Here is a 12,258-nt window from a genome sequence, read left to right on the forward strand (position 1 = left end):
AATAACTGATAATCTTAAATATCACCTCCTTAATTACAGTAATAACCTAAAATCCCAATCGCAAGAACGGAATCCCAAATACCACCTCCTTATCACAAGCCCAACCTGATACTTCTCTTTTCACAAGCAGAGGCCTACTCCTACTCTAAAATACTCTATTCTCTGTTGCAGCAGACATGCAAACACAGATCCAGTTTAAGGCATAAAGGAGCTGCCACTGAGATCATACATGGACACATCAAAACTGTGCCAGTCCTGTGTGAATCATTCATTACATTTAACCTGTCTAACATTTCTGACATAAAACTAGCGCCCATCTTTAACTTTTAATATTATTTCTTTTGCCTTATGCTTTTAGATGTGAATGAGTGTGAGGGCAATCCCTGCAGTCAAGAATGTGCTAATGTCTATGGCTCATACCAGTGTTACTGCCGCCGTGGTTACCAGCTCAGTGATGTGGATGGGATAACCTGTGAAGGTAAGGCGGGTGATTACATTACTATCTGAACTTTGCTGACAGCCTGCTGCATCACACAAGGATTCACGCTGGTGATTCCCCATGTGGTGAGTTTTTCTGATCGCAACAGCACTGAGTGGAAGTGAGATACTTTCTTACAGGGAAGGAAGGAAAACTGACTGGTCAATTCAGCTATTTGCACACAGTTTATGATGGTGCGCCATTGGTGGAGTCCTGGGGACAAGTCTACAGCCTGCTTGCTTGACTGGGGAAAACATGTTGTGTGAGGAAGAAAAAGATTCACTGACATCCCCTAATCCCTGTCAATTGTTTCTTTTAAATTAATTTTGAAAGTTAGTTTTTATGTTAACTGAGGTGAGGATTGTCAGTGCTGGGGAATTTTTTACTTACTCTACCCTTCTTCTTCTTAGGCTGTCCCTCGAACGAGGATGACTTGCTTCCACGCCAAAAAGGGATGAGTTCACAGGTGTTTCAATGAAGGACCTAATATTCTAGGTCCCGAACTACATCTTGAAGGGTGGAAGATGCCTGTGCGTGGATTTTTTTAACCTGTGGTGGCTGTTGCATACCAGCCACCACATGGGCTTGACAGAGCTAGGTCTTGGTCCAGTGGCAAAGGTTAACCAAGACAACTGGAGACCAGCTCTGCTGCACGGACCTAGTGTGTGCACATAACGCAGTGTGGGCTGGCCCGTGCTGTCCCTGGGCCCACGCCTCTTCTAGGCCCCAAACTCATGCCTCTCCTGGGCCCCAATCACGTCGCTCCTTCGCCCGACCGCGCCGCTCCTGCTGTACCTGCCCACGCTCCAATCACCGACCTGGATTATGGTGACGACCAATCCAGTCACCCTCTTCACTTCTGCACTAGCTCATGCTGCTCCCTAAAGTGGTATGCCACCACGCTGCTCCCAGGCCGTCGCTCCTTTTAAGGCCCCGACCTGCCGCAGATGTTCCCTCGTAGGTCAGGACCAGCTTTTCTACCCAGTATCTACATCAAGCACAACCAATCAAGCACCTGCACCAGTGTGATTTTTTTCCATTTACCACATCAGCTATCTGAGTCCTCTGCAACAGAACTCGTGTATGCCCTCACCCTAGGTGAGTTGGTACCTGCATCCTTGCCCCCTGCCTTGGTTGCAGCACACTTGTGCCCAATGTCTCACCATGTGCAGATCCCATCTCTATGCTATCTTCTAAGATGCGTGCAGTGTCAGTATCTGAGCTGGTGGTTGCAAATGTGAAATAAAATGACAGTGTGTGTTCATCATCACTGTCTTGGTGTTCCTCCACTGCCTGGCCAGATTGCACTTCTTGGTTATCTGAAAGGTAAAAGGCACAAGGGTAAGGTTGTGGTGAGGGGACGGGGGGGAAGTAAGTGGTGCAAGTTTACATAATCTGCAGCTTGTAGGACAGAAGAGATTGTAGGGTCGGCAGACATGGGACGTGAGAAGGAGGATTAAGTATAAGGGTACCTTTACCTTTAATGGCTTCAGCCCTGCTGCTGGCCATGGCCTCAGCCAGCAATGGCTATTCCAATAATGACCAGCATCATCTCCTCCCTGCAGGTTAGGACCTACAGACATGCATGTCCCTCTCCGATTAGTTCCTGCTGCCTCCGGTTGTGCATTACCTTGTCCTGCAAAAGAGAGGGAAGTGTGTTAGCAGTTTCCTGGAATCTGTTTGGGTGATGTGGCTGTCATGGTTGAATAGCTGGTAGTGTGTGCAAGCTGTGAGATATGTGTGTGAGGCTTGTAACAGTGCTAAGTGTGTGAGGGTTGAGGTGAAGCATATGAATGTTAGGTATGAGTCCTGATTGATAGAGATTTCTGCTAGGTGAGTGATAGGGGTGTGGTGCATTGAGGAGTGGCAGAGGCTAGTGATGCAGTTAGTAGGACATAGCACTTATAGATTAATTCATTGACCTTGTCTACTCGTATGAGATCATTGAACTTCTTGCGCGACTGCATCTAGGGGCTAGACTCCTGGCATTTACCTCCACAGCTATCTGCTCCCACTGCCTTTTGACCATGTCTGGAGGGTCTGCTCTCCTCCTGCACCTACAGGGCATGTCTCCTCCTTTCCACCTCCTCCACCAAGGCTTCCAGTGCAGTGTCCGAAAACCTTGGCGCTCGCTCTCTCCCACGTGGTGCCATTCTTCACTGTTTCCTAGCTCAGATTCACTTCCTTCATGACTCCCAGCCTACCTCCAGCCCAATGCACCTTCCCTTTAAGAGATGCAGGCTAGCTTTAAGCAGTGCGGGCTAGCTTAAAGAAGTGCTGAAAAGTTACAATTTTGGGCCCCCTGCCTGTCAATGCAACCACTGAACAGTGTGGTTAGTGCTGGATGCACGCAGATATCACGCTAATGAGCAGGCAGCACGAAGATGGTGTGCTACCTGCATTTCAAATAACGGTGTGGGTTAATCACACATCGCGATCCCCGACTCCCATTTTCGGGGGCGATCCAATTTAGCCCTCTCGGTATTTAAGTGCAATATATGTGCACTGTTCAGCTGGAAGAAATTACAGAGAATAATGGACACCTGAGAATAAATTACAAAGCTGGTCATTCAAATTGTAAGGTTGATGCTCAGATAGCTCATGTTATTCTCTGGAACCCCAGAATTGGATTGGACAGTTTAGTAATTCCATTCTGTTCTCCATTGCCTCACTTGCAGAAGTTCAAACCGAGGGGATCTTTTAGCTCCAGTTTTCTTTTTTTCCCCATCATTAACTCAAGCCACTATTATCTTGGGCCGTGGTTCCTGTGCTATCAATAATCCTCCAGTATCACATCACGAGGTGTGGCAGGATATTCATCGGTGGAGGGAATCACAGATGGCTCTGATCCTATTGTCATCTGACATGCCTTTCCCGCAGCTTAGGGAAAATTAGTAAACTATAGGAGGTCAACTAAGATCCAGTAACTCAGCATCGATGGCAGATCAAACTCTGGTACAGCTCAGGTCCACACCCCGCAGTGCATTTGCATCAGAGGAGCCCTCTAAACTCAAAGCCAACCATCATTTTTTGGAGCTCGACACCACCCAGGACAAAGCAGCCCACTTAATTTGCACCCGATCCACCACCTTAAACATTCACTTCCTCCACCACCTGTGTACCGTGGCTGCAGTGCGTACCATCTACAAGATGCACTGCAGCAACTCGCCAAGGCTTCTTCTGCAGCACCTCCCAAATCTGCGACCTCTACCACCTAGAAGGACAAGGGCAGCAAGCGCATGGGAACACCACCACCTCCAAGTTCCCCTCCAAGTCACACATCATTCCTGCTCTTTGATGGGTCAAAATCCTGGAATTCCCTCCCTAATAGTACTGTGGGGGTACCTTCACCACATGGATTGCAGCGCTTTAAGAAGGCGACTCACCACCATCTTATCAAGGACAATTAGGGATTGGCAAAAAATGCTTGCCTTGCCAGCGATGCCCACATCCTATGAACGAATAAAAAAAAACATCTGTCCTTGTTAGATTTGCCTCCGGCTGCACTCTTGTTGTGGCCAACTCAACAAAAAAGTCACCTTGCTTCCCACACTCTTCCTAAAAACCCACTTGGGAACCCACAAAAATTGTCCCTCAACCTCTCTGCCAAAGTGAGCCAATTCTGGTTTTCAGCACTGATGCTCAGAGCTTGCACCATCCATTTGGTACTAGAGCTCTCAAACACTTGACTACAAAACTGTATAAACTCAACTTTCTTCTTAAACTGCAGTGTACCAGCTGCAATAAAACTGTACTAAAAGTTCTCTCCTGAACCACCTGGAAGGATCAGTTGTGAACTCTATTGTGTAGTGTGGAAATGAACTATATAATTTCCTGGTTTGATCCCCAAACTGTGGTGAGTTACCTGATTTCAGACAAGTGTGGTCGGTGTGCTACAATTGGACTCAGCACCTCTGGGCTAGAGAGGGAGTAAATCAGCTAAGGTTCACACATGGGATCATTATTCAGGTTAACCAGGTTGTATTGCTCCCATTGTTCAGTCATCTGTCAATACTGAAAGCCTAGATCACATAGCCAAGTTACTGGAGAGTACCTGGTGTCCAGGCAATCATATTTTAGTAATGTATAAATTACTGTATTCGAAAGAGGGGAGAAAAATGCTAACAATAAAAATAAAACAAAGTAAGTTCTGTCCACAGATGAATGTCTCCAGACTAGTTGGCTATGCCTCATTACCTTATCCCAATAGGTAAAACAGTATTGTTGCTAGCTCCTCTTTTGCATCACGTGTAATCTCCTTTGGCAATTGGCTTATTCTAACTCTGTATTTCTTTGCATTTGGTCATAGACATTGATGAATGTGCATTACCTGCTGGAGGCAACATTTGCTCGTATCGCTGCGTCAATGTTCCTGGCAGCTTCCAGTGTGCTTGCCCAGTAGTTGGCTACACTCTTGCACCCAATGGGCGTAACTGCCAAGGTAGGAGAATATTTCTGCAAGGCTCTTAAACTGTTGAATTAACTTTTGTAGTTCCTGGTACAGTGCGATATTTTAAAATAGACATTGAATTGGTGTGTGTTACAGGTGCTCTTTAATTTAGTGTGAAAGACATAATGGGGTAAATTTCTGTCTTCACCTCCTGAGTGCTAACCTGGCTGGGTGGGTCAATGGAATGAAAATCAGATGGATTCTACAATGGGCATGTGGTCCCCTGTGTCAAATTACCGCCCAGCAAGTGAATATGAAAATTTACCTCATGGGTTGTAGTGCCTTGGTAGGTGTGGTCAGTCAGGCTTTGCTGACTGGTGATCACTTTGGCCAATTAAAGCATGGCATACTGTGATTTGGGGCACTTCTGATGAACCATGGAGCATAACAATTGATCAGACCTGCACACATCTGTGCCATTGGGCCCACTGTCACACTTATCTTGAGAGTTGAAATCACCCCTTGCACTAATCGTCTGCCAAAGCAAGGCCTGATCACCTCTGTCTGCGGATGTGGGTGTACAGGTACTGGTGGGTGGGTATGGAGCATCCTCATGCAGTTCAAGCTGCTTGGAATCCCTTTAGAAAATCTATTGATGGCTGTAATGGTGCTGCAGATTTCATAAAATTAAATCAATTGGCACAAAGGTTCATGAAGTGCCAAGAGAAAAAAAATATGAAAAACAAGTCAGAAATAGCCATAATTCTGATAATGGAAGTTTCTTTGCTGCTACTTGTCTGCAATACTCGGTGCCAAACAACCCTGAACACCAATTAAAATGGATGTTAATTTCACTTGGTGTCAAACCTGTGTTAGAGTATGAGAAGCATCAGAATGGCACCCCGCATCATTTCAATATAATAAAAAGCATACCTGCTTCCTTCACTCACCCCCATGACCTGCCAGGAATGAGCATCATACACAAATGGGCAGAGGCCTTTTTATCCTTTCCTTAATGGTTCAGGAATTGGTGCATAAGTGGCATTGGGCAGAAGAAAATTACCTCTATGTTGTTGCTATAATGTGTTGTTAAGATGGTTTACAGCTGGCAAGACATTGAGGACATGGGTTGTTGGACTATTTTTATTCATTAATAATCACTTTTGTTGTTCATTGCTATGAAACATCACCATCTGGGACCAAAGGAGAAAGTACCAACAATTGCTGCACAATAAATGCGAAATGCATGCATTATTCCTTTTGCTGTCGTAAATCTGTTCTTTTTCAAGTCTATGTGACACATTTTATTTTAAGTTACAAATTCCAACGAAAAATTCTTGGACCTGGGTTTAAGTAAAACAATGTGAGATTATTTGAAGTAGTTGGAAACCTTCTTTCAGCAAAATCTTCTTTTTCTTTTCTGTCTGAGATCTGAGCATTCTGTCACCTCTTAAAGGTGCTCCTGTCTCTACCAGTTTATCACCAAACAGCAGGATAGCAGAGTCGAGGGCTTCGCACCTGTCAGTGTGGAAAGAAACGCAAGCTTTTCTATAAAGCTGCAGGATGATGTTTCTTGACAGATGTACGGATTTCTCTCCCTGCCCCCTAAAATGAATACATTACAGCCAATGAAGTACTTTTGAAGTGTTGTCACTGTTGTAATGTAGGGAATGAGGAAGCCAATTTGCACACAGCAAGGTCCCTCAAACAGCAATGATAATGACCAAATCATCAGTTTTAGTGATGTTGGTTGAGGGAATAAATATTGGTCAGAACACCAGGGGGAACTCCCCTTCTTCAAAATTACATAGAATATGCAGCATTAAAACAGGCTGTTTGACCACACTGGTTCTTGCCAGTATTTATGTTCCACACCCCTCTTTAACCCTAGCAGCATAATCTTCTGTTTTTTTCTCCCTCATGTGTTTATCTAATTTCCCCTTAAATGCATTTATGCTAGTGGCTTCAACTACTTGTTGTGGTACCGAGTTTCACATTCTAACCACTCTCTGGGTAAAGAGGTTTCTCCTGAATTCCCTATTAGATTTATGAGTGACTATCATATTTATGGCCCCTAGTTTTGGTCTCCCCCACAAATGGAAACAAGTTCAATCTTTCTTGATTGGCATAACTTCTCCGTTCCAGTGGCATGGGATCATTTATGTCCTCCTGAGAGGGCAGTCGGGACCTGGTTTAACGTCTCATCCAAAAGACGGTACCTCCGACAGAGCAGCACTCCTTCAGTACTGCACTGGAGTGTTAGCCGAGATTTTGTGCTCAAGTCCCTGGAGTGGGATTCGGACTTCTCTTTCCACATTTAAAGGTCTCCTTAAATCTCAACTCTTTCATCAAGGTTCTGGTCACCTCTCTTCCCTCCCCCACTAAGTCTTGGTGTCTGTTTCTTTCTCCCTCCCATGGTATGTTTTTCTAGGTTAAAGTTGCTAAATAAATTCAATGTAATGTTGGTGATGGTTACCAAATTAGAGTCCTTCAAAGAAGAGGCCAGGCTCCAATATTCTTGTCCACTTTCATGTCAGGGACTTTGTAGGAACAATCTTCTGTAGCATTGTCAATAACTGGTGAGGTGTTATTTAAACGTGGGTGTATGTGATTTTCTACAGCTGGGTAGAGACAAGACAAAGAGACAAGTATTGTCAGGCTGCGTGTCTGACATCTAGACTTGGAGGAGCCGAAAATTCCTCCAATTAAACATTGATAAGACTGAAGCCATTGTCTTTGGCCCCAGTCACAAATTCCATTCCTTAGCCACCGATTCCGTTCATCTCCCTGGCCACTATCTCAGGTGGAATGAGTCTGTTCACAATCTTGACATCCGATTTGACCTTGAGCTGAGCTTCTGACCCCATATCCTCTCTATCACCAAGACTATCTACTTCCACCTCTGTAATATCGCCCGACTCCGCCTCTGCCTCAGCCCATCTGCTACTGAAACCCCCAATCATTTTTTTGTTACTCCAGACTCCACTAATCCAGTCCTCTCCTGGCCAGCCTCCCATCTTCTACCCTCCATTAACTGGAGCTCATCCGAAACTCTGCTGCTCACATTCTAACCTACACCAAGTCCCGTTAACACATCTCGCTGACCAACATTGGCTCCCGGTCCACCAACCACCAAGATATTTAAATTTATCATCCTCAAGTCCAAATCCCTCCATGGCCTCGCTCCATACTATCTCTGATGAAGGGTCATCAGTTAAGGGAAGCAGTGAACTCTGCTTTCTCTCCATAGATGCTGCCTGACCCGCTGAGATTTCCAGCATTTGCTGTTTTTATTCCAGATTCCAGCATCTACAGTATTTTAATTTTGTCATACTATCTCTGTTAACTCCTCCAGCCCTACAACCCTCCGAGAGCTCTACATTCCTCCAACTCTGGCCTCTTGTGTATCCTTCGCCACAACATTCAGCATCTAATCTGCATCTAAATAGACTTGAAATATCTCCTCAAACTGAAGGTTACATTTTTTTGTGACTCTGAATTGATTGCACTTTAACAAAGATATATCCTTACTGGGGAAAGAGAAAGGGGCGAAATTGGCCTACTGTGCACCTCTGGGGACGCTACTGGGGCGCAAATGTGTTTTCGCCAAGGGCTTGGGGGGGGTGGTGGGGAGTGGGGGTGGGGTCGCTACCAGCTCCCACGAAATTGCGCGCGAGTTAGCGGCGATGCAAAACCAATAGTGCCCCGTTCCTGCCTCTGGCTATGACGTCATCGCTGCGCCTCTGGCTATGATGTCATCGCTGTGCGGAGTGACCCATTTTCGCCCCGTGGCATAAATTGAGCAGCGCCCCATGAGGCTGCTAGCAGGGTGATGTCAGCGAACTGGCCGCACTTTGCTCGCGGGGTGAAACTTAAATGTGAGGTGCGCGGCGCCATTTTGTTTTTTCCTCTGATGTACTAGTCTGGCCTCCGTGAGTTTTCCCGCGGGCTCCATGCCGCGGGATCCGTGCAGGCCGGCACTCCGCTTTGGTGCCGGGATGTGGCCACGGCACCCCACATCTCCGGCGGTCCCTCAAACCCATGCATAGCTTGTAGCCTGCTCTCCCCTTTAACAGAAGGGAGGGCCCTGTGATCACGTAGCGCTCTGACTTTCGCGCCCTTAGCACCCCAGACCCGCCCCCGAGTGGAAGTGGAGTGCCCGACCAGTTCCTCTTGGTTGTAGGATGTTCCGCCTTGCGAAGGATGAAACACAATTTCACCCCCAAAGAGTTTTTATGCATTCTTTTTAAAATACAAATATTTTCCAATTTTGTTTGTGTCCCATTGCAATATCATATCTCTTCCCCCCGGCCCCCCACAACCTCCAGCTGGCAGATCTGCATAGTGTAGACCAAAGATTTCTCCATGACTACTTGCATTGTGATGGTGTAATCAGCTGAAAGGTGTTGTGTCCCTTCCAGACTTTACTGCCATCCCAGCCAAAAATTGTACGCTCAACTGTTAATCTTTGATACTTGGATAGGTCTGTTGTCCAACATGCCAATGCTGCAGCCACCAGACTTCCTCCCCTTGCTTTGCATCCTGTAGTTTTACTTGATGCTCAATAATAACAGTGAACCACGTTCCAGAGAGTTATCAAAAAAAACAAAAGTAAATCAAGACATTCAGCACTGGTCCCCAAGGCAGATTGTGAGTTTAAATCACACTGTCATTATATAACACGTGAATAAATTGGACCTTTACCAAACTGCATCGACCTGAAACTTGGTTGATCAAGACAATTTCATGTCATAGCATTTTAAAGTTTTTATGATTTGTCGATCTGTTTTGAACCTTTGAATCTTCTGTTTCTGAAACCTATGCGCTGAATGGGTTGTGTTTTATCGACTGTACCAACACAGAGCAGTAATAAACAAACCTATGTTCCAAATGTATTTGGCATATATAAAAATTTACTTTCCCTGTCACAAACCTGGTGTAAGCCGTTTCTTCAGCTGTTTAGGGATTGAAACACATGGTAACGCAGTGCAGGTATCATCACTTCAGCACCGTGAGATCCTGCAGATGACAGCCTAGATTCACCCCGATAAGCTGTGAGCTTGATGTCATGGTCCGTGTCCTGCAATCAGTGACCCATGTTTTCTGGATCAGTGCACTTAGCCTTTTGAAGTTTTGAAGTCTGGGCCCACACAGAAATGTTCTGGTGAAAGGATGGAGAACTGTATGTCAGATGTAGAGTTGCCTTTCATTCTTTGCAAAAACTTAGCAGCCTGTTGACAAACAAGTGTATGTTCTGTATCTGAAGCTCTGAACTATCTCCCGCTGGATCAACTTCAATTGCACAGCCTTTTTATTGTCAGTGATTAGTTTATTTATGGGAATGAAGTAGAATAATTGATTCCATCTCAATTATAGATTTTAGAAAGTCAGTAATCTTGATTTTCTGTTTAGGATGCATCTCCACGTGGGCAGGACTTCTGCCTGTCATGGAAATGCCTCCCTGAACCAAGCCAAATTTCTAGCCCTGTGTCATTAATATCCTGGAATCCATTGGGAGTCCCACCAGAACTAGGGTAGTTGATGGTGGTGCCAGGCCTCCCAGAAGCTTGCACAGTTCAAGGGTGCCAGCAGTCTGAGAGTTGCCAGTAAAATGGCAATCATCCCCACCCTCCCCCACCCCCCTCTCCCCCTCCCCCCGCCAATTTTTCTTCTCTGATCTGGGGCCTGTGCATTTACATTTAGATCTACATTTAAATAGTGGTAGCACAGACCTTCACTGCTGTGCTAAATTCTAAATGCTGGATGCCTGGACCTAACAGGCAGCCCTTACATCCAGCTTTCTACTGACAGAAATATGTGAAATACATCAGAGGATGTATTTCCTCCATTTGTATGTCATTTACATTTGCTTATGGGTGGGAAATTTTATGCTGCCAGGCCCACCCATTTGAAAATGTGCAGGAATGCAGCATAGAGCAATTTTCCAGTTACATTCTCCCTAGATCTGTGAAGAAACTAGCAGGACTGGAAAATCCAGGCAAGAATTTTGAAAATACTCATATTAAAAATGAGATGTTACTGATTAATTATGTTTGCTTTGAGATTAAAACAATATGAACTTAATATGTTCGAAGAAAATCTTTGTGTTTGAAGCTGTGGAATTGTTGGTGATATCACTTCTGCTATGGCAACTTTCCGAACATCCAATAGATAGTCAAAGAGATGTCAGAACAATATGTTGTTGGATGCCTAACTCCACTCTGAATGTATGATGATGCTCCCTTCAATTTGAAATTCAATTTTTGGGGGAAAATTGCCAAGATTGGCAAAGTATTTACTGTGTTCTCAGACAATGCAACTATGACATGAAAGTGGAAGCTGTAAATATAAAGAATTTGAAGGACACTAGGGGGCCGAAATTGGCCTCTGCCCGAAACGTGTTCTGTCCGCCCCAGTGCATAGGCGGACAATCCGCCAATTTTCAGCACTTTGTTTCTTGTTCCTGGTCGGAGCGGTTTTGGTGTCGGGAGAGGGGTGGAGGTGCAGGCAGGTCGGAGTGGCAGTCATCAGCGGGGCGGGTCGGAACGGCTGTTGCTCCAAGTCATCAACGCAACGTCCCTCCCCTTCAGTTAAAGGGGAGGTCCGCTGCGAACTCTGCAACCTCTTTAGTGGCAAACACTGGGCCACCAGGGAGGGTTCAACCGGGCCAGCGGCCTGGCATCTAAAAGGGGGTGCAAGACTGCCTGCTGACGGCCCAGCTGAATCTGTGGGCATAATTGTCAGCCCGACTTGGCAGTCGGCCGACAATAAAAAATAAAATGGAGTCGCCTGCAGCACGACCTCCCTGACAGGGAAAACTGTCAGTGGCAACGACCGGCGGCGCACTCCTACGGGGCACACCCGTACAAAGGGCGGAAAGGGGGTTGCCGCCAGTCGGTAAGGGGTCGGAGCATGCCTGACGCGGCAGGAACACGGGCAGAGCTGAAACCCGTTCCCGCTGCTTCCGGCCCGGGGGCAATTTTGGTCGGGTCGGCCCATCTGTCTACCTCCAGTCGGTAAGGCCTATCTGCTCCATTTCCGTCTCGTAGACAAGCTGCTCGCAGAGGGAGGAGGAAGAGAAGGAGAAGGATCCCCAGCACAAGGCCTTACCCACCTAGGGTATTCCGAGAGCAATTCTCTTACCTCAACCTGAGCCAGGAACAGTGTCTGAGGCGTCTGCGCTTTACGAAGAAGGTGCTCACAGAACTCTTGCAACCAGACTTGCAGTCTCATACCAGTGCAACGACAGCGCTGCCAGAGGCTGTGATGGTGACCATGGCCCTGAATTGTTTTGCATCGGGATCCCTCCAGGCAGGAGCAGGCCGCATCTGTAATATCTCACAGTTCGCCTTCCACTGCTGCATAAAAGAGGTGACAGACGCTGTTTATG

At 46.2% G+C, this 12,258-nt stretch overlaps 1 protein-coding gene across 3 annotated transcripts in view; it reads left to right on the plus strand.

The window, feature by feature from the left end:
* The window catches only part of fbln1 (fibulin 1), a 219,023-nt gene that overhangs the window by 110,997 nt on the left and 95,768 nt on the right, over positions 1-12,258 (plus strand). For all 3 annotated transcript variants that reach the window (XM_070900531.1, XM_070900533.1, XM_070900532.1), the window contains exons 12-13: positions 359-478; positions 4,788-4,919. In XM_070900531.1, coding sequence (XP_070756632.1) covers positions 359-478; positions 4,788-4,919 — 252 coding nt within the window. The remainder of the gene's footprint in view (positions 1-358; positions 479-4,787; positions 4,920-12,258) is intronic.

Source organism: Pristiophorus japonicus, chromosome 15 (genome assembly GCF_044704955.1).
Source record: "Pristiophorus japonicus isolate sPriJap1 chromosome 15, sPriJap1.hap1, whole genome shotgun sequence".
In the NCBI taxonomy this organism is placed as follows: domain Eukaryota; kingdom Metazoa; phylum Chordata; class Chondrichthyes; family Pristiophoridae; genus Pristiophorus; species Pristiophorus japonicus.